The sequence below is a fragment of the Triticum aestivum genome, chromosome 4A (genome assembly GCF_018294505.1).
Source record: "Triticum aestivum cultivar Chinese Spring chromosome 4A, IWGSC CS RefSeq v2.1, whole genome shotgun sequence".
In the NCBI taxonomy this organism is placed as follows: domain Eukaryota; kingdom Viridiplantae; phylum Streptophyta; class Magnoliopsida; order Poales; family Poaceae; genus Triticum; species Triticum aestivum.
This window is the reverse complement of record NC_057803.1, coordinates 144,575,099-144,597,945: the sequence shown is the minus strand read 5'-3', so window position 1 is coordinate 144,597,945 and position 22,847 is coordinate 144,575,099. Positions and strand designations below refer to the sequence as shown.

General features: G+C 47.1%; 1 protein-coding gene across 1 annotated transcript; it reads right to left on the bottom strand.

Moving 5' to 3' along the window:
• Nucleotides 1-3,123: 3,123 nt before the first annotated feature.
• LOC123085645 (uncharacterized protein DDB_G0271670) lies at nucleotides 3,124-4,649 on the bottom strand. The gene has a single exon (XM_044507317.1). The coding sequence runs from the start codon at nucleotides 4,515-4,517 to the stop codon at nucleotides 3,447-3,449; it is 1,071 nt and encodes a 356-aa protein (XP_044363252.1). The 5' UTR covers nucleotides 4,518-4,649; the 3' UTR covers nucleotides 3,124-3,446.
• Between the last annotated feature and the right edge of the window lie 18,198 nt (nucleotides 4,650-22,847).

Genomic DNA, 22,847 nt, shown 5'->3' with positions numbered 1-22,847 from the left:
CTTTTATTACTGTACCTTTGAACTTGCACCACACCCACGGTTATACCGTGAAGAATGGATGACGTATGTCTTGAGAATGTACCAGTCTATCAGAGGAATTATTAGGGGGCCATCGGCTGGTGGACGAGTTGGATCGCTCACCGGCCGGGATTATGTGCCACATATCGTGGGATTTGTCCGTTGGCGCGTTGATCAGATCACACAAGGAGCTCATCACCAAGCCGCTCAGTGCACTGGCGGCGTACGTTTCGGCTTTAGTTTGGTGTGTTGCTGCCATGTGGATGTGGGTGCATTGTATGAGTTGTATCATGACAAAGCCTAACTATTTGTTAGAATGCTACGTGCTACCCTGCTGCATGAGAATGTGCCTGATGTCTAGTATAGAGACTACCCTGTATGGCTGCATATATAATGTGGCTGGTTTCTCCTAACCAGGTCAATGACCCTTACAGAATATTCTAGTGTCATGACAGCTATCTAGTGTCAATTGCGGAAGCAACGGTAGTACTCCTATAGAAAAGTTGGGTCGTAATACAGAATATAAAGTATCACTAGCTAAGCCATCCCTAACCTATAGTTTCCTAGGACTAATCATGAAAAGCCTTTTCCAAAGGACCATCCTAGGCCCAAAATAGTGGCACTATCAGTATAATATAATTAAGAGATGCTATATGCGCTCCTCCTGTAAGGCTGTAATCATGCATCGGCTGTTTAAGATCCCGATCGGCGCGAAGGATGTAGCATAGCAGGAATGCACGCCGATGGCGACCGGGGTTGGCAGGATAGAAATGATGTACGGTTAACCCGGTCGTGCCCGCATGTCAGTGACCAGCCGACGCGGCGGGCGAGGTGTCCCGTACGCTGTCCTTTGTCAGCACGCGCGTTCTCTTCTGGATCTGGAAACGCCCCCAATGATGCGGCGGCCGCGGGGAGGAAGAGGTCGACGGACTCGGCCATCTGCCCGACACGGCACGTGCCAGCGCTTGCCCCCCCCTCCTCCCATGTGCGCCCATCCATCCATCCATCTACATTTATTTATGGCCCTACCGGCCAGTACGCCGTGCCAAACACCACCCAGGGGTGCGTACTCCTACATGCCTACTGCTCCTGATCCACACCGTTCCAACCACAACCAGCCATGGGCTTGTCGGGGTCGGGATCTCGTGCTGGGAGCCCTGCACGCACTATGCTGCAGGGCTAACCAGTCGCCTCCACCTGTTCCCGTAGGCCCCACAACTTACTAAACACATTTTCGTTTCTTTTAGTTTACTCAAAATTCTCTCTCTTTCCTGATCCCGGCGACGGCCTGGTCGTCGGCTCCGCCGCGTCGGAGATGTATCACCGGCACCTCAACTCCATCATCTCGAAGGCCGGTGTGCTGGCTATGTCAGTCGACTATGGCCTCGCGCGCCGAAGCACCCGGTCTCTGCAGCCTACGAGGATTCCTGGAAAGTGCTCAGCTAGCCGCGTCGACGGGCGACCATGGCTGTTGGAGCACGGCGATGCTGGCAGAATGACAGTGACGACGCCAACATCGTTCACAACATAGCAATCATGGCCGATACACGTTTTACCGAAAGGGACTTCACGCCGGGAGCTGCTCGTCTACTTGGGCGAGAGCATGGGTTCTTGTTCCTCCCCCAGCCCGAGCGTGACTAGCGTGATCCGCTGCATTATGATGATTTTCTGGAGCTTAACTGCAATTAGGTGATCGAAAACAGAGACATATGGATAGGTGAAGCAGGACATCAAACTTCAGTTCGTACATATGGGTTAACATCAGTGAATGTGTATACAGTATACACTCTTCCCGTCCGGTGAGTTCAAATACTACTCGCCTCTGCTTGTGGAGCTTGCATCGAGGTTCAATCTTGATGTGCGCCTCCACGTCCTCCTGCAGCATCTCGGCGAATCAATGCTCCACCCAGCTCATCGCCTGGCGCCCGCACGCCCTTCAGTTCCACCTTCTCACAGGTAGCTGGTCGGCTCAGATCGGGAATGGCGGCACGCGAGCAGCTACCGCTACATTGACTCGGGCTTGGGCTCACCGGAGTCGGGTGGCGCTAGCGACGAAAGCTCCCGTATTACCGCCGGCCAAGGCCACGACCACGAGCTGCAGACCTCACCTTGGGAATCCTCTCTTGCAGAAGCTCTAACTCTGTAGAATAATGGCCGCCGCCGGGATAAGGTAAGAGAGAGAATTTTGAGTAAATTTAGAGAAGCGAGAATGTATTTAGTAGATTGTGGGGCCTACGGGGACAGGTGGACGTGACTGGTTGGCCCTGCAGCATAGTGCGTGCAGGGCTCCCAGCACGAGAGCCCGACCTGGCTTGTCGACCGCGGCAACGCCACCTCATTCCATGGGGAGTCTCGAGGCGGGAGATCGTGCAAGGCTGCTCCTTCGCTCGTGGCTAGCTGTGAATCTTTGAGATTTTATAAACAAATCGGTGTACGTGTGCGATCTTTTTGTTTCGTACTGATTCGGAAAAGAGGGCGAGCGGCGTAAAGGAGGTGCAAAGACGGGGCTGCCGCTTTGCAGAAACCACACGGCTCTCCCAAAGCAAATCTGGCGACACCATTTCCAAGAATTAAAAGTCATAAGCTGGGTCAGAGGACTTCTGATCAAAAGTTACCCATATGTAGTACCAGCTGGATATGCTCGTCACGGTTTCTGCCTAGATTAAAGTCTGTTCGGTGCGTTGCTATGTCCAGAAGTGCAAACATAGCATGGGGAGTAACAACTCGTGGGCAAATTCGTTGTTCGCGGGAACATGCGTGTACAATTATAGGGCTCCTTCGATTCAAAGGAATTCTATAGAATTTCTGAAGGATGAAACCCTTAAGAATTTTTCCTATGTTGATCCTTTGATTCATAGGATTGGATCTCATAGGAATTTTTCCTATGAATTTTTTGTACTACATTCTATAAGAAATCTAACATCTACTTTAACCTCTTTTTACAATTCCTTTGCTTTTTCTGGGCCATCAAACACTCCATGCTAATCATGTAGGATTCATGTGTGCATGCCACTTCAACCCTATACTTTTTCTATTCCTACGTTTTGAAAATCCTGCGAATCAAAGAGGCCATATACTTGAGCGAAAGACATGGGCACACAAAAATAGCATAATGTAGTGGTATTTTTTTGCTTTCGCGCCAAATTTATCCAACTGCGCCCTTCTGATGGACGAGTTGATGTGACTTCTCACAACTACCAACACCTCCAAACGAACTTGGGGGATTTCTCACGCTCACTGCCTGCCTCTATACAGAACACGCAACAACTTACAAAAGACAATACTCGCATATTACAGAGAAGAACGAATATTACTAATACTATTTTTTTAAATTAACCGGCAACAGTAGCAATGGCCATTATTTAAGCTCTTGTTTTGCTCTCTGCTTTTCCATATTTTTGGGGGATTTCTGGAGTGCTTCTTTACTTTTACCGGGAGAAGACGGGGCTGAGGGTTTTCGAGAACCCGCGGAGCGCGCCGTAGCCGCGGGAGCTGAAGCCGAGGCAGCCGAGCACGCCCTGCCGGTACGGCAGGAACGTCCGCCGCCGCATCTCCTCCGCCTGCGCCCTGTTCGGCGCCGCGTAAAGCCTCTCGTGCGCGGCCGCCACCGTCGTTGAGCGCCGCCGACCCTTGGACCTGCCCTGGCTCCGCGTCGTCCGGGATTCGTCGCCCTCACCGGCGCCGCCGCTGGCCGCCGCTCCCGTCTCCGATTGCGGTGATGGCCTCGCCCCGCGCAGCTTCGCGATGACCTTGTCCCTCGACGCCCACGAAGGCGAGAACTGCCATGCCTTCTCAGGCTTGGCGGCGGCCGCAGGGGCTTCGTGCGCATGGGCGCTGCCGGGCTCGCTTTTGCTGCGGTGGAGGAGCATGTCCTTGAGGATAACCCACCGCCGGGATCCGCGGGCGGACGACGCGGACGACGAGGAGGAGGTCGACGAGGACGAGGAGGAGCGCGACGAGGCGGTGACCGGCGGCGGGGCCTCCTGTGCCCCAGTCGAGAGGGACACGGAGCCAAGATCCGGCGCGGGGACGAGCGCACTGAGAAGCTTGAGCCGCGGGGACGGGCTGCGCATCGGGGACATCGACCGGGCGCGGCGGTGCACGGAGCCGCTCCGGAACGTGGGCTCGCGGCCGCGCGCGGGGCCGTGGCGCCGTTCGCTGTCATCTTCTTCGCTGTCGGGGTCGAGATCCGGGAGCGGGGACAGGGTGAGCGGCCGGATCTGGCCGTTCTGGAAGAGCTCGTCAGCAGAGATCATGTGCTCGCCAGGGCCGCCGAACTCGAACTCCGCGTCACCTAGTCCACCGTACCCGCCGCCATTAGGGGCACCAGCGGCGGCCGAGGAGGACGAGAACAACAGGTGGTGGATGGGGCTGGCCGGTGCACTGAAAAAATAGCCGCCGCCGCCGCCGCCGCCGCCGAAGATGGAAGGGGAGCGGCCGGGGCTGGACGGCGCGCTGGCGAAAGGGGTGGAGCAGGAGCTGTCGATGTCGTCGTCCATGGCTCGTCCTAGTAGTTCGCTTTGAGTTGCGGATAGTGGTATCTGGGAATATGGAGGGAGATGGGATGAGAGGTTATAAATGGAGGGACTGCCGCGCTGTTAACTGTCCGGTAGCCATAACCCGATAGTTGGAGACGGCGATGGATGGGGGCGAGGGGTGGCAAAATTTCCTGTTTTGACCCTTTTGTTTGAGTTTTGAACAATCTGATCTCGTCTGAAAAAACTTCGGAATCTGATCATTTTTCTTACCGCCGTAGTCACCGGCAGTAGGATAACGGCATCCTCCGTCACCCGCTGTTTATGGGTCTGACGTGTCCTAACTACCCTACCGCCAAGGCATAAGGCGGTAGGGTGGCTAAAGCTACCGCCGAGGAGGGTGGTAGTAGGGTGTGGCGCACCTGTGCAGGCGAAACTTTCTGTGACAGAAAATGGCAAAGTTTGTGCGGTAGATTTTCACACCCTACGGTCACACCCAACGGTGATAGGATGTGCCAAGAGTGGAAGCATTCTGTGACTGAAAAAAGGAGGATTCCGTGCGGTAGGTTTTCATATCCTACCGCCAGGCAGCTGTGAAAACCTACCGCCATGTGCCTTGCGGCAGGCTTCTCACTATTTTTACAAGAATTTGACCATTTGAATTACAAATATGAAAATAGTGTTTGCATATGACAGATAAACAGACAGCAGCAAATATTGTTTGGATATGAAAAATATGATGTCCTCACACATTATAGACAGCAAATCGACGCACCCAAAAGTTCAACATATAAATAGGTTCAACATAGTAAAATAGGTAGCTATAACACAAAACTGAGTACTTTAGCATGGCACAACTAGTTTAACTAAGCAAGTTCACACTCTAGTTCCTCCCCCTCTTAGCGGCACACTCCTTGTTTCTCTTCAAGCGGCCTTCGTCCGGCTTTTTCGGGCGATGACAAGGAAGCGGTTTCTGAAACGGGGATGGGCGCAAAACATCCTGGTGTGGATGAGATACCCTCTTCCCCTGGGTTGGCTGAGTCGGTGGAGACCCATCATCGTCATTGTACTCCTCCTCATCACCTCCTTCGTCGTCACCTCCTTCCTCTTCTCCCTCTTCCTCCTCGTCCTCTTCTCTCTGATCATCTTCTTCCTCGGTCTCGTCAACAAGGCGAGACGACGAGGCGGCATGGCTCGAGGAACCTCCTTCGGCGTGGCTTGATGAAGCCAGGGCACGTGTCGACCCACCAGGAGCAGGAACATGCACGTCAATCAAGGCATCGCACCCAAGCATGCCCGCTAGCCTGCGACAACGGTTCATGATCTTCTGCGAAAACAAATATAGAAGAGAATGGCTTGGATCAGACTTAGGGTTGAAAATAAGTAAGAACATGGCATAAATCAAATTTGTGGTTGCTCGAATAGAATGCCATGAGGCTTAAAGTTACCTTCATCGCTTCCCTCATCTTGCTGTCACCCTCCAAGGTTCCAGGGTCAGAACTTAGTGCATTCGAGCCATCAAAAATGTTTCTATTCAACTTCGCGGCCTGCAAAAGGTAAGGATCATTAATGACCATGTCAGCATCATCCAACTGTCGGCTTGAATGCATTTGAACAAAATTTACCACTCTGTTCATCAGGGGCACATAGTCCCTGAAATCACCTTGCATATCTCTGAGGTTTCTCTTGTATGCTTCATCCTCAGAATCCTCCGCCTCCTATAGTGATGCCATGTCCGCTTCCGTCCATCATGGCCTCAAACGCAGACGAAACTTGATGCCATCAATACCAATTCATGTGCCTCTCGTACACATTCCAGCAATGCCTGACCTCTCCTGGTCTTTGCAGAACGTACTCTCGTCCCACATTTTCACACAAGACTTGTGCTTTCGGCCCACTCCACTATTGACTGTGAATGCTGCCTGCTCTTCCTGCAAAGGGCATAACAAACAAGAAAACACAAAAGACCATAAGAACGTCAAATTTAAGGAAAACACGGTAAAAGAGATAGCAGCCCATACCAGTGAAGGTTGTAACCACCGGTGTCGTGGGGGCGTGCCGGCGGTGTGTGCTGCAATGCGCCAAATTGTGTGGCCACGCGCTGTGGTAGGTGCCATTCGACGGCTTACACGCATATCATTGGTGCAATGCACCGGTACAGAAGGCGGTCTCGGTTGCACGTCTGGTTCAGTTCGAACCCCTAAGCCCTATCATGGTACGGGCACTAGTTAACCTATAGAAAGACTATTTAGCGACCGTGAAAGTGACTACATTAAAAAACTAGCTCGCTCGTTGGTATACCTGAAAAGATGTCAGGTTGTCCAACTCATTGGTGAAGGCCTTGTACATCGCACTGCCCTTGCCTGAGAGGACTTTAACTGCGTCCCAAGAGTAGGCAACGGTAGGTTATCGAGCATTGTCGCCATCTTCGTCATAGTCCGTCCATGTAGTTCATTACAGTTTCTCGGGACGACCAACCGGCAGCCGCTCCCAACTCTAAATCGAGAGAGCCCAGACACACCCACACATCCCAGACATTTTCTCGGTCCTCTGCGTGGCGTCATCCAGCTACAAACAACAATTGATGATCAGGTGACATAGTTTAAAGCAGCACACACATACGTCCATATACGGATATTGAGATATATGATGTCTTACCGAACGGTAGAGGTACGCGAGGTCGGTGGACCCCCAGCTGTACCCTGCACCCTAGTCGTCGAGGAAGTCCAGGTACATCCATAGGGGGTTGTCCCCCGAGCAGTCTGGAAACATGACCCTTGTGAGAAGAAACCACATGTAGGACCTCACATACTCCTCCACAGTTCTCAGATCCGCATCTTGCGGGCATTCGAGCCGGTGGAGCAGGAGCCAAGGAGGGGTACACCGGACGTTATGTTACTCTTGATGGGAGGGCAGTCGCCGATGAGGGTGGTAACCCTGTTCGGCCACTTCTTCCTATCTGCGCGCCCAATGAGAGCATGGCCCTGGATCGGCAAGGCCGTGATCATGGCGAAGTCCTCGAGCGTCACCGTCATCTCACCACATGGGAGATGGAAATAGTGCGTCTCGGGCCGCCAACGGTCCACCAACAATGTGAGAGCTGCATGGACAAGCGTCGACGACACATGCTTGAACTGGAGCATGAAACCCAACAGCCCGACTCTCCTGTAATACGGCCCGTACCGGTTGTCGTACTTCATCTGAGAGACCTGTTGGAAATATGCCCTAGAGGCAATAATAAAAGCATTATTATTATATTTCTTTGTTCATGATAATTGTCTTTATTCATGCTATAATTGTATTATCCGGAAATCGTAATACATGTGTGAATAATAGACACCAACATGTCCCTAGTAAGCCTCTAGTTGACTAGCTCGTTGATCAACAGATAGTCATGGTTTCCTGACTATGGACATTGGATGTCATTGATAACGGGATCACGTCATTGGGAGAATGATGTGATGGACGAGACCCAATCCTAAACATAGCATAAGATCGTATAGTTCGTTTGCTGGAGTTTTCCAATGTCAAGTATCTTTTCCTTAGACCATGAGATCGTGTAACTCCCGGATACCGTAGGAGTGCTTTGGGTGTGCCAAACGTCACTACGTAACTGGGTGACTATAAAGGTATACTACGGGTATCTCCGAAAGTGTCTGTTGGGTTGACACGGATCAAGACTGGAATTTGTCACTCCGTATGACGGAGAGGTATCACTGGGCCCACTCGGTAATGCATCATCATAATGAGCTCAAAGTGACCAATTGTCTGGTCACGGGATCATGCATTACAGTACGAGTAAAGTGACTTGCCGGTAACGAGATTGAACGAGGTATTGGGATACCGACGATCGAATCTCGGGCAAGTAACATACCGATTGACAAAGGGAATTGTATACAGGGTTGCTTGAATCCTCCACATCGTGGTTCATCCGATGAGATCATCGAGGAGCATGTGGGAGCCAACATGGGTATCCAGATCCCGCTGTTGGTTATTGACCGGAGATCGATCTCGGTCATGTCTACATGTCTCCCGAACCCGTAGGGTCTACACACTTAAGGTTCGGTGACGCTAGGGTTGTAGGGATATGTATATGCAGTAACCCGAATGTTGTTCGGAGTCCCGGATGAGATCCCGGACGTCACGAGGAGTTCCGGAATGGTCCGAAGGTAAAGATTTATATATGGGAAGTCCTGTTTCGGCCATCAGGACAAGTTTCGGGGTCATCGGTATTGTACCGGGACCACCGGAAGGGTCCCGGGGGTCCACCGGGTGGGTCCACCTGCCCCAGGGGGCCACATGGGTTGTAGGGGGTGCGCCTTGGCCTACATGGGCCAAGGGCACCAGCCCCAAGAGGCCCATGCACCTAGGGTTCACAAAAGGGAAGAGTCCCACTAGTGGAAGGCACCTCCTAGGTGCCTTGGGGGGCAGGGAAACCTCCCTTGGCCGCCGCCCCCCTAGGAGATTGGATCTCCTAGGGCCGGTGCCCCCCCCTTGGCCCCCCTATATATAGTGGGGAAGGAGGGCTTTTCATCCAAGCCTTTGGTTGCCTCCTTCTCCCTCTCCAACACCTCCTCCTCCTCCATAGCGCTTGGCGAAGCCCTGACGGAGTACTGCAGCTCCATCACCACCACGCCATCGTGCTGCTGCTGGAGCCATCTTCCTCAACCTCTCCTTCCCTCTTGCTGGATCAAGAAGAAGGAGACGTTACGCTGACCGTACGTGTGTTGAACGCGGAGGTGCCGTCCGTTCGGTGCTAGGATCTCCGGTGATTTGGATCACGTCATGTTCGACTACCTCATCCCCGTTCTTTGAACGCTTCCGCTCACGATCTACAAAGGTATGTAGATGCATCCGATCACTCGTTGCTAGATGAACTCATAGATGGATCTTGGTGAAACCGTAGGAATTTTTTTTGTTTTCTGCAACGTTCCCCAACAGTGGCATCATGAGCTAGGTCTATGCGTAGTTCTTCTTGCGCGAGTAGAACACAATTTGTTGTGGGCGTAGATGTTGTCAACTTTCTTGCCGTTACTAGTCTTATCTTGCTTCAACGGTATTGTGGGATGAAGCGGCCCGGACCAACCTTACACGTACGCTTACGTGAGACCGGTTCCACCGACTAACATGCACTAGTTGCATAAGGTGGCTGGCGGGTGTCTGTCTCTCCTACTTTAGTTGGAGCGGATTCGATGAAAAGGGTCCTTATGAAGGGTAAATAGAAGTTGACAAATCACGTTGTGGCTTTCACGTAGGTAAGAAAACGTTCTTGCTAGAACCCTATTGCAGCCACGTAAAACTTGCAACAACAATTAGAGGACGTCTAACTTGTTTTTGCAGCAAGTGCTTTGTGATATGATATGGCCAAAGTTGTGATGAATGATGAATGATCTATATGTAATATATGAGATGTTCATGCTATTGTAATAGGAATCACGACTTGCATGTCGATGAGTATGACAACCGGCAGGAGCCATAGGAGTTGTCTTTATTTTTATATGACCTGCGTGTCATTGAGAAACGCCATGTAAATTACTTTACTTTATTGCTAAACGCGTTAGGCATAGTAGTAGAAGTAATAGTTGGCGAGCAACTTCATGGAGACACAATGATGGAGATCATGGTGTCATGCCGGTGACAAGATGATCATGGAGCCCCAAGATGGAGATCAAAGGAGCTATGTGATATTGGCCATATCATGTCACTATTATTATTTGATTGCATGTGATGTTTATCATGTTTTGCATCTTGTTTACTTAGAACGACGGTAGTAAATAAGATGATCCCTCATAATAATTTCAAGAAAGTGTTCCCCCTAACTGTGCACCGTTGCGACAGTTCGTTGTTTCAATGCACCACGTGATGATCGGGTGTTTGATTCAAATGTTCACATACAATGGGTGTAAGACAGATTTACACATGCAAACACTTAGGTTGACTTGACGAGCCTAGCATGTGTATAGACATGGCCTCGGAACACAGAAGACCGAAAGGTCGAGCATGGGTCGTATAGAAGATACGATCAACATGAAGATGTTCACCGACGTTGACTAGTCCGTCTCACGTGATGATCGGACATGGCCTAGTCGACTCGAATCATGTTATACTTAGATGACTAGCAGAGGGATGTCTATCTAAGTGGGAGTTCATTGAATAATTTGATTAGATGAACTTTATTATCATGAACTTAGTCTAAAAATCTTTGCAATATGTCTTGTAGATCAAATGGCCAACGTAGTCCTCAACTTCAACGCGTTCCTAGAGAAAACCAAGCTGAAAGACGATGGCAGCAACTATACGGACTGGGTCCGGAACCTGAGGATCATCCTCATAGCTGCCGAGAAAGAATATGTCCTACAAGCACCGCTAGGTGACGCACCCGTCCCACAGAACCAAGACGTTATGAACGCTTGGCAGACACGTGCCGATGACTACTCCCTCGTTCAGTGCGGCATGCTTTACAGCCTAGAGCCAGGGCTCCAAAAGCATTTTGAGAGACATGGAGCATATGAGATGTTCGAAGAGCTGAAAATGGTTTTCCAAGCTCATGCCCAGGTCGAGAGATATGAAGTCTTCGACAAATTCTTCAGCTGTAAGATGGAGGAAAATAGTTCTGTCAGTGAGCACATACTCACTATGTCTGGGTTACATAACCGCTTGACTCAACTGGGAGTTAATCTCCCGGATGATGCGGTCATTGACAGAATCCTCCAATCGCTTCCACCAAGCTACAAGAGCTTTGTGATGAACTTCAATATGCAGGGGATGGAAAAGACCATTCCTGAGGTATTTTCAATGCTGAAATCAGCAGAGGTAGAAGTCAAGAAGGAACATCAAGTGTTGATGGTGAATAAAACCACTAAGTTCAAGAAGGGCAAGGGTAAAAAGAACTTCAAGAAGGACGGCAAAGGAGTTGCCGCGCGCGGCAAGCAAGCTGCTGGGAAGAAGCCAAAGAATGGACCCAAGCCCGAGACTGAGTGCTTTTATTGCAAGGGAAGTGGTCACTGGAAGCGGAACTGCCCCAAATACTTAGCAGACAAGAAGGCCGGCAAAACAAAAGGTATATATGATATACATGTAATTGATGTGTACCTTACTAGTACCCGTAGTAGCTCCTGGGTATTTGATACCGGTGCAGTTTCTCACATTTGTAACTCAAAGCAGGGGCTGCGGAATAAACGGAGACTGGCAAAGGACGAGGTGACGATGCGCGTCGGGAATGGTTCGAAGGTCAATGTGATCGCCGTCGGCACGCTACCTCTACATTTACCTTCGGGATTAGTATTAAACCTTAATAATTGTTATTTAGTGCCAGCTTTGAGCATGAACATTGTATCGGGATCTCGTTTAATTCGAGATGGCTACTCATTTAAATCCGAGAATAATGGTTGTTCTATTTATATGAGAGATATGTTTTATGGTCATGCTCCTATGGTGAATGGTTTATTCTTAATGAATCTCGAGCGTAATGCTACACATATTCATAATGTGAGTACCAAAAGATGTAAAGTTGATAATGATAGTCCCACATACTTGTGGCACTGCCGCCTTGGTCACATAGGTGTCAAACGCATGAAGAAGCTCCATGCAGATGGACTTTTAGAGTCTCTTGATTATGAATCATTTGACACGTGCGAACCATGCCTCATGGGTAAGATGACCAAGACTCCGTTCTCAGGAACAATGGAGCGAGCAACCAACTTATTGGAAATCATACATACTGATGTGTGCGGTCCAATGAGTGTTGAGGCTCGTGGTGGCTATCGTTATGTTCTCACCCTCACTGATGATTTGAGTAGATATGGGTACATCTACTTAATGAAACACAAGTCTGAAACCTTTGAAAAGTTCAAGGAATTTCAGAGTGAGGTTGAGAATCAACGTGACAGGAAAATCAAGTTTCTACGATCAGATCGTGGAGGAGAATACTTGAGTCACGAATTTGGCACACACTTAAGAAAATGTGGAATAGTTTCACAACTCACGCCGCCTGGAATACCTCAGCATAATGGTGTGTCCGAACGTCGTAATCGCACTCTATTAGATATGGTACGATCTATGATGTCTCTTACCGATTTACCGCTATCTTTTTGGGGCTATGCTTTAGAGACTGCCGCATTCACTTTAAATAGCGCTCCGTCGAAATCTGTTGAGACGACACCGTTTGAATTATGGTTTGGTAAGAAACCTAAGTTGTCGTTTCTAAAAGTTTGGGGATGCGATGCTTATGTCAAGAAGCTTCAACCTGGAAAGCTCGAACCCAAGTTGGAAAAATGCGTCTTCATAGGATACCCTAAAGAAACTATTGGGTATACCTTCTACCTCAGATCCGAAGGCAAGATCTTTGTTGCCAAGAATGGATTCTTTCTAGAGAAAGAGTTTCTCTCGAAAGAAGTAAGTGGGAGGAAAGTAGAACTTGATGAAGTGTTACCTCTTGAACCGGAAAATGGCACAACTCAAGAAAATGTTCCTGAGATGCCTGCACCAACTAGAGAGGAAGTTATTGATGATGATCAAGATACTTCTGATCAAGCTCCTACTGAAATTCGAAGGTCCACAAGGACACGTTCCGCACCAGAGTGGTACGGCAACCCTGTCTTGGAAATCATGTTGTTAGACAACGGTGAACCTTCGAACTATGAAGAAGCAATGGCGGGCCCGGATTCCGACAAATGGCTAGAAGCCATGAAATCCGAGATAGGATCCATGTATGAAAACAAAGTATGGACTTTGACTGACTTGCCTGTTGAACGGCGAGCCATAGAAAATAAATGGATCTTTAAGAAGAAGACAGACGCGGATGGTAATGTGACCATCTATAAAGCTCGGCTTGTCGCTAAGGGTTATCGACAAGTTCAAGGGGTTGACTACGATGAGACTTTCTCACCGGTAGCGAAGCTAAAGTCCGTCCGAATCATGTTAGCAATTGCCGCATTCTATGATTATGAGATATGGCAAATGGACGTCAAAACGGCATTCCTTAATGGTTTCCTTAAGGAAGAATTGTATATGATGCAGCCGGAAGGTTTTGTCGATCCTAAGAATGCTGACAAGGTGTGCAAGCTCCAATGCTCGATTTATGGGCTGGTGCAAGCATCTCGGAGTTGGAACATTCGCTTTGATGAGATGATCAAAGCGTTTGGGTTTACGCAGACTTATGGAGAAGCCTGCGTTTACAAGAAAGTGAGTGGGAGCTCTGTAGCATTTCTCATACTATATGTAGATGACATACTTTTGATGGGAAATGATATAGAACTCCTGGACAGCATTAAGGCCTACTTGAATAAGAGTTTTTCAATGAAGGACCTTGGAGAAGCTGCTTATATATTAGGCATCAAAATCTATAGAGATAGATCGAGACGCCTCATAGGTCTTTCACAAAGCACATACCTTGATAAGATATTGAAGAAGTTCAATATGGATCAGTCTAAGAAGGGGTTCTTGCCTGTGTTACAAGGTGTGAAATTGAGCTCTGCTCAATGTCCGACCATGGCAGAAGATATAGAAGAGATGAGTGTCATCCCCTATGCCTCAGCCATAGGTTCTATTATGTATGCCATGCTATGTACCAGACCTGATGTAAACCTTGCCGTAAGTTTGGTAGGAAGGTACCAAAGTAATCCCGGCAAGGAACACTGGACAACGGTCAAGAATATCCTGAAGTACCTGAAAAGGACTAAGGAAATGTTTCTCTTTTATGGAGGTGACGAAGAGCTCGTCGTAAGGGGTTACGTCGACGCTAGCTTCGACACAGATCTGGATGACTCTAAGTCTCAAACCGGATACGTGTATATTTTGAATGGTGGGGCAGTAAGCTGGTGCAGTTGCAAGCAGAGCATCGTGGCGGGATCTACACGTGAAGCGGAGTACATGGCAGCCTCGGAGGCAGCACATGAAGTAATATGGGTGAAGGAGTTCATCACCGACCTAGGAGTCATACCCAATGCGTCGGGGCCAATCAAACTCTTTTGTGACAACACTGGAGCTATTGCACTTGCCAAGGAGCCCAGGTTTCACAAGAAGACAAGGCACATCAAGCGTCGCTTCAACTCCATTCGTGAAAATGTTCAACATGGAGACATAGATATTTGTAAAGTGCATACGGACCTGAATGTAGCAGATCCGTTGACTAAACCTCTCCCTAGGGCAAAACATGATCAACACCAGAATTCCATGGGTGTTCGATTCATCACAATGTAACTAGATTATTGACTCTAGTGCAAGTGGGAGACTGTTGGAAATATGCCCTAGAGGCAATAATAAAAGCATTATTATTATATTTCTTTGTTCATGATAATTGTCTTTATTTATGCTATAATTGTATTATCCGGAAATCGTAATACATGTGTGAATAATAGACACCAACATGTCCCTAGTAAGCCTCTAGTTGACTAGCTCGTTGATCAACAGATAGTCATGGTTTCCTGACTATGGACATTGGATGTCATTGATAACGGGATCACGTCATTGGGAGAATGATGTGATGGACGAGACCCAATCCTAAACATAGCATAAGATCGAATAGTTCGTTTGCTGGAGTTTTCCAATGTCAAGTATCTTTTCCTTAGACCAAGAGATCGTGTAACTCCCGGATACCGTAGGAGTGCTTTGGGTGTGCCAAACGTCACTACATAACTGGGTGACTATAAAGGTATACTACGGGTATCTCCGAAAGTGTCTGTTGGGTTGACACGGATCAAGACTGGAATTTGTCACTCCGTATGACGGAGAAGTATCACTGGGCCCACTCGGTAATGCATCATCATAATGAGCTCAAAGTGACCAATTGTCTGGTCACGGGATCATGCATTACGGTACGAGTAAAGTGACTTGCCGGTAACGAGATTGAACGAGGTATTGGGATACCGACGATCGAATCTCGGGCAAGTAACATACCGATTGACAAAGGGAATTGTATACGGGGTTGCTTGAATCCTCCACATCGTGGTTCATCCGATGAGATCATCGAGGAGCATGTGGGAGCCAACATGGGTATCCAGATCCCGCTGTTGGTTATTGACCAGAGAGCAATCTCGGTCATGTCTACATGTCTCCCGAACCCGTAGGGTCTACACACTTAAGGTTCGGTGACGCTAGGGTTGTAGGGATATGCATATGCAGTAACCATAATGTTGTTCGGAGTCCCAGATGAGATCCCGGACGTCACGAGGAGTTCCGGAATGGTCCGGAGGTAAAGATTTATATATGGGAAGTCCTGTTTCGGCCATCGGGACAAGTTTCGGGGTCATCGGTATTGTACCGGGACCACCGGAAGGGTCCTGCGGGTCCACCGGGTGGGTCCACCTGCCCCGGGGGGCCACATGGGCTGTAGGGGGTGCGCCTTGGCCTACATGGGCCAAGGGCACCAGCCCCAAGAGGCCCATGCGCCTAGGGTTTACAAAAGGGAAGAGTCCCACTAGTGGAAGGCACCTCCTAGGTGCCTTGGGGGTGAGGGAAACCTCCCTTGGCCGTTGCCCCCCTAGGAGATTGGATCTCCTAGGGCCGGCGCCCCCCCCTTGGCCCTCCTATATATAGTGGGGAAGTAGGGCTTTTCATCCAAGCCTTTGGTTGCCTCCTTCTCCCTCTCCAACACCTCCTCCTCCTCCATAGCGCTTGGCAAAGCCCTGACGGAGTACTGCAGCTCCATCACCACCACGCCGTCGTGCTGCTGCTGGAGCCATCTTCCTCAACCTCTCCTTCCCTCTTGCTGGATAAAGAAGAAGGAGACGTTACGCTGACCGTACGTGTGTTGAACGCGGAGGTGCCGTCCGTTCGGTGCTAGGATCTCCGGTGATTTGGATCACGTCGTGTTCGACTACCTCATCCCCGTTCTTTGAACGCTTCCGCTCGCGATCTACAAAGGTATGTAGATGCATCCGACCACTCGTTGCTAGATGAACTCATAGATGGATCTTGGTGAAACCATAGGAATTTTTTTTGTTTTCTGCAACGTTCCCCAACAAGACCTTGGTGTGGCCCTTCATATGTAATGGCGGAAGCATTTGTCAATGTACACATGATGCAAGACGTTAATCATTGTTTTTTACCACTCCGTTCTCGATGTAACGGGCGTGATGACCATTGTCAAATGCCGGGTCAAGAATAGTGTAATTAGTGCCGACCGCCGGACCAAGGGGGGCCTCCTGAAACAACAACATTTTGTTATCAACATATAATCATCATATCATATTAAACCGTTCAACTAACATCAATCATATCATATTCAAACTAGGTTCACCTTCAAACTAGTTAACAAATCATATTCAACCACATCACCATGATGGTATACTTAATGCATAAACATAAGCATTATAAGCATACAAAATAATAACGTCCACATGATTAATTCATTCATATAAATTTCTCCAACAACATCCACTATACATCATGCATCGCATCATATCAACATGCATCATAGCAAAACAAACATACGAGTTAATCATCCAACATGCATCATACCATCTTTCTTTCAAAAAAACATGAACTAGGGTTCATCTTAAGCATATTTCCTCAAACAACATCCACTATACATCATGCATCATATCATATCATATCAACATGCATCATATCGAAATAAATTCCTCCAACATGCATCATATCAAAAACAATCCTTCGAAAAACTATGAACTAGGGTTCATCTTCACACTACAATTCCAACTAGTGATTAGAGTTCATATCCAACACAATAGAACATCTAGAATCAACCTAAAACAATCCTAGGGTACAAAAAAATTATATCTAGTTAAAATAGGGGTTATTTGAATCAAATAATGGGACGAATCGGAAGCTATTTGACTAAGACTAATTGGAGGGATCAGAGGAGCTTACTTTTCTCGTTTCAGGGCCATCTCGATCCGCAAAAGGGTGAAGAAACGAAGAAGATCCGAGGGGGGAGTGGAGGAGATGAGAGAGGGGGCGAGAGAGAAGAACTACATGTTCTTCGGGTGGCTAGGTAGGGGGATAAGGGGGTGGGGCGGCCGGCCCGCGGCGTGTTGATACGTCCATTTTGCATCATGCTTTTATATCAATATTTATTGCATTATGGGCTGTTATTACACATTATGTCACAATACTTATGTCTATTCTCTCTTATTTTACAAGGTTTACATAAAGAGGGAGAATGCCGGCAGCTGGGATTCTGGGCTAGAAAAGGAGCAAATATTAGAGACCTATTCTGCACAGCTCCAAAAGTCCTGAAACTTCATGGAAGATGTTTTCCAAATATATAAAAAATACTGAGAGCAAGAACTTCACCAGGGGCGCCACACCCTGCCCACGAGGGTGGGGGCGCGCCCTACCCCCATGGGCGCGCCCCCTACCCCATGGGCCCCCTAGTGGCCCTCCAGTGGCCATCTTCTGCTATATGGAGTCTTTCGATGGGAAAAAAAATCATAAGCCATCTTCTCGGACGAAACTCCGCCGCCACGAGGCGGAACCAATCTAGGGCTCCGGCGGAGCTGTTCTGCCGGGGAAACTTCCCTCTCGGAGGGGGAAATCATTGCTATCGTCATCACCAACGCTCCTCTCATCGAGAGAGGACAATCTCCATCAACATCTTCATCAGCACCATCTCCTCTCAAAACCCTAGTTCATCTCTTGTATCCAATTCTTGTCTCCAAGTCCGGGATTGGTGCTAGTAGGTTGCTAGTAGTGTTAATTACTTATTGTAGTTGATGCTAGTTGGTTTAATTAGTGGAAGATCATATGTTCAGATCCTATATAAATATTAATACCCCTCTGATTTTGAACATGTTTATGCTTTGTGAGTAGTTACTTTTGTTCCTGAGGACATGGGAGAAGTCTTGCTATTAGTAGTCATGTGAATTTGGTATTCGTTCGATATTTTGATGAGATTATGTTGTCTCTCCTCTAGTGGTGTTATGTGAACATCGACTACATGAAACTTCACCATTATTTGAACCTAGAGGAAGGCATTGGGAAGTAATAAGTAGATGATGGGTTGCTAGAGTGACAGAAGCTTAAACCCTAGTTTATGCGTTGCTTCGTAAGGGGCTGATTTGGATCCATATGTTTCATGCTATGGTTAGGTTTACCTTAATACTTTTATTGTAGTTGCGGATGCTTGCAATAGAGGTTAATCATAAGTGGGATGCTTGTCCAAGTAAGGACAGCACCCAAGCACCGGTCCACCCACATACCAAATTATCAAAGTACCGAACGCAAATCATATGAACGTGATGAAAACTAGCTTGACGATATTCCCATGTGTCCTCGGGAGCGCTTTACATCATATAAGAGTTTGTCCAGGCTTATCCTTTGCTACAAAAAGGATTGGGCCACCTTGTTGCACCTTATTTACTTTTGTTACTTGTTGCTCGTTAGAAATTATCTTATCACAAAACTATCTGTTACCACTTATTTCAGTACTTGCAGAGAATACCTTGCTGGAAACCGCTTATCATTTCCTTCTGCTCCTCATTGGGTTCGACACTCTTACTTATCGAAAGGGCTATGATAGACCCCCTATACTTGTGGGTCATCAAGAATCTTTTCTGGTATCATTGCTGGGGAGTGAAGCGCATTTGGTAGGTGGAATTTGGTAAGGAAAATTTATATAGTGTGCTGAAATTTACTGTCACTTGTTACCATGGAAAGTAATCCCCTGAGGGGCTTGTTCAGGGTATATTCACCCCGACCAGTAGAGCAAAGAGTTGCTCCTCAACCTATTGAACCTACTGAAAACGAAAATGCTTGATTTGAAGTTCATTCGGGTATGATAGAAAAACTGCTAGCTAATCCTTTTTTAGGAGATGGAACAAAATATCCTGATGAACATCTGATATATGTGGATGACGTTTGTGGATTATTTAAGCTTGCAGGTGTACCCGGAGATGTTGTTAATAAGAATGTCTTCCCTTTATCTTTGAGGGGAGATGCATCGACATGGTATAGGCAATGTGATGATATGAGGTCTTGGAATTACAAACGATTGAAATTGGAATTTCATCAGAAGTTTTATCCTATGCATCTTGTTCATCGTGATCGCAATTATATATATAATTTTTGGCCTCGCAAAGGAGAAAGCATCGCTCAAGCTTGGGGGAGGCTTAAATCTAAAGGAAATATGCCCTAGAGGCAATAATAAAGTTATTATTTATTTCCTTATTTCATGATAAATGTTTATTATTCATGCTAGAATTGTAATAACCGGAAACATGATACATGTGTGAATACATAGACAAACAGAGTGTCACTAGTATGCCTCTACTTGACTAGCTCGTTGATCAAAGATGGTTATGTCTCCTAGCCATAGACATGAGTTGTCATTTGATTAACGGGATCACATCATTAGGAGAATGATGTGATTGACTTGACCCATTCCGTTAGCTTAGCACTCAATCGTTTAGCATGTTGCTATTGCTTTCTTCATGAATTATACATGTTCCTATGACTATGATATTATGCAACTCCCGTTTACCGGAGGAACACTTTGTGTGCTACCAAACGTCACAACGTAACTGGGTGATTATAAAGGTGCGCTACAGGTGTCTCCGAAGGTACTTGTTGGGTTGGCGTATTTTGATATTAGGATTTGTCACTCCGATTTTCGGAGAGGTATCTCTGGGCCCACTCGGTAATGCACATCATTATAAGCCTTGCAAGCATTGCGACTAATGAGTTAGTTGCGGGATGATGTATTACGGAACGAGTAAAGAGACTTGCCGGTAACGAGATTGAACTAGGTATTGAGATACCGACGATCGAATCTCGGGCAAGTAACATACCGATGACAAAGGGAACAACGTATGTTATTATGCGGTTTGACCGATAAAGATCTTCGTAGAATATGTAGGAGCCAATATGAGAATCCAGGTTCCGCTATTGGTTATTGACCGGAGACGTGTCTCGGTCATGTCTACATAGTTCTCGAACCCATAGGGTCCGCACGCTTAAAGTTACGATGACAGTTATATTATGAGTTTATATGTTTTGATGTACCGAAGGAGTTCGGAGTCCCGGATGAGATCGGGGACATGACGAGAAGTCTCGAAATGGTCGAGACGTAAAGATCAATATATTGGACGACTATATTCGGACATCGGAAAGGTTCCGAGCGATTCGGATATTTTCGAGAGTACCGGGGAGTTACGGGAATTCGTATTGGGCCTTAATGGGACATATGGGAAAGGAGAGAAAGGCCTCAAAGGGTGGCCGCACCCCTCCCCATGGGCAGGTCCGAATTGGACTAGAGAGGGGGCGCCCCCTTCCTTCCTTCTCCTTTTCCCTTCCCTTTTCTTCCCTCCTACTCCTACTACTTGGAAGGGCTCCTAGTTCTACTAGGAAAGGAGGAATCCTACTCCTGGTGGGAGTAGGACTCCCCTAGGGCGCGCCATAGAGAGGGCCAACCCTCCCCCTCCTCCACTCCTTTATATACGGGGGCAAGGGGGCACCCAATAGACACAACAGTTGATCTGTTTGATCTTTTAGCCGTGTGCGGTGCCCCCCTCCACCATAGTCCACCTCGATAATACTGTAGCGGTGCTTAGGCGAAGACCTGCATCGGTATAACATCAACATCGTCACCACGCCGCCGTGCTGACGAAACTCTCCCTCAACACTCGGCTGGATCGAAGTTCGAGGGACATCATCGGGCTGAACGTGTGCTGAACTCGGAGGTGCCGTGCGTTCGGTACTTGGTCGGTTGGATCGTGAAGACGTACGACTACATCAACCGCGTTGTGCTAACGCTTCCGCTTTCGGTCTACGAGGGTATGTGGACAACACTCTCCCGTCTTGTTGCTATGCATCACCATGATCTTGCGTGTGCGTAGGAATTTTTTTGAAATTACTACGTTCCCCAACAAAATCAATGTTATATTCATGCCCCAATCATGAGCTCTCAAGAGAAATGATTATTCAAAAAATTTATGCTTAGCTTTGTGGTAACAATCACACCATGCTTGATACTTCTTGTGCTGGCTCTTTTATGATGAAGACTATGGAATTCAAATGGGATTTATTGGAAAGAATTAAACGTAACTCTGAAGATTGGGACCTCGACAATGGTAAGGAGTCAGGTATGACACCTAGTTTTGATTATGTTAAATCTTTTATGGATACCGATATTTTTCATAAATTTAGCACTAAATATGGACTTGACTCTGAGATAGTAGCTTCTTTCTGTGAATCTTTTGCTACCTATGTTGATCTCCCCAAGGAGAAGTGGTTTAAATATCATCCTCCCATAGAAGTAAAAGTAGATGCACCTATTAAAGTTGAAGAAAAGACTATCACTTACAATGATCCTATTGTTCCTACTTATGTTGAGAAACCACCTTTCCCTGTTAGGATAAAGGATCATGCTAAAGCTTCAACTGTGGTTCGTAAAAGCAACATTAAAACATATACACCTCCTGAGCAAGTTAAAGTTGAACCTAGTATTGCTATTGTTAAAGATCTCTTGTCTGATAATATAGATGGGCATGTTATTTATTTCTATGATGAAACTACTAGAATTGCTAAACCCCGTGATAAAGATAAACCTAGACCTGTGGTAGGCATGCCTGTTATTTCTGTTAAAATAGGAGATCATTGTTATCATGGCTTATGTGACATGGGTGCTAGTGCTAGTGCAATACCTTATTCTTTATACCAAGAAGTTATGCATGATATTGCACCTGCTGAGATGGAAGATATTGATGTCACAATTAAACTTGCCAATAGAGATACTGTTTCACCAATGGGAATTGTTAGAGATGTTGAAGTCTTGTGTGGGAAAACTAAATATCCTGCTGATTTTCTTGTTCTTGGTTCCCCACAAGATAGCTTTTGTCCCAATATATTTGGTAGACCCTTCTTAAATACTGTTAATGCTACCATAGATTGCAAAAGAGATGTTGTTACTATCAGTTTAGATGATATGACTCATGAATTTAATTTTTCTAAATTTAGTAGACAACACCATGAAGAAGAATTACCTAGTAAGGATGAAACTATTGGTCTTGCTTCTATTGCCGTACCTCCTAGTGATCCTTTAGAACAATACTTGCTAGACCATGAAAATGATATGTTTATTAATGAAAGAAGGGAATTAGATGAAGTATTCTTTAAATAGGAACCTATTCTGAAAAACAATTTACCTGTTGAAATCCTAGGGGATCCTCCTCCACCCAAGGGTGATCCCGTGTTTGAGCTTAAACCGTTACCTGATACTCTTAAATATGCTTATCTTGATGAGAAAAAGATATATCTTGTTATTATTAGTGCTAACCTTTCAGAGCATGAGGAGGAGAGATTATTGAAAACTCTGAAGAAGCACCGCGCTGCTATTGGGTACACTCTTGATGATCTTAAGGGCATTAGTCCCACTCTATGTCAACATAAAATTAATTT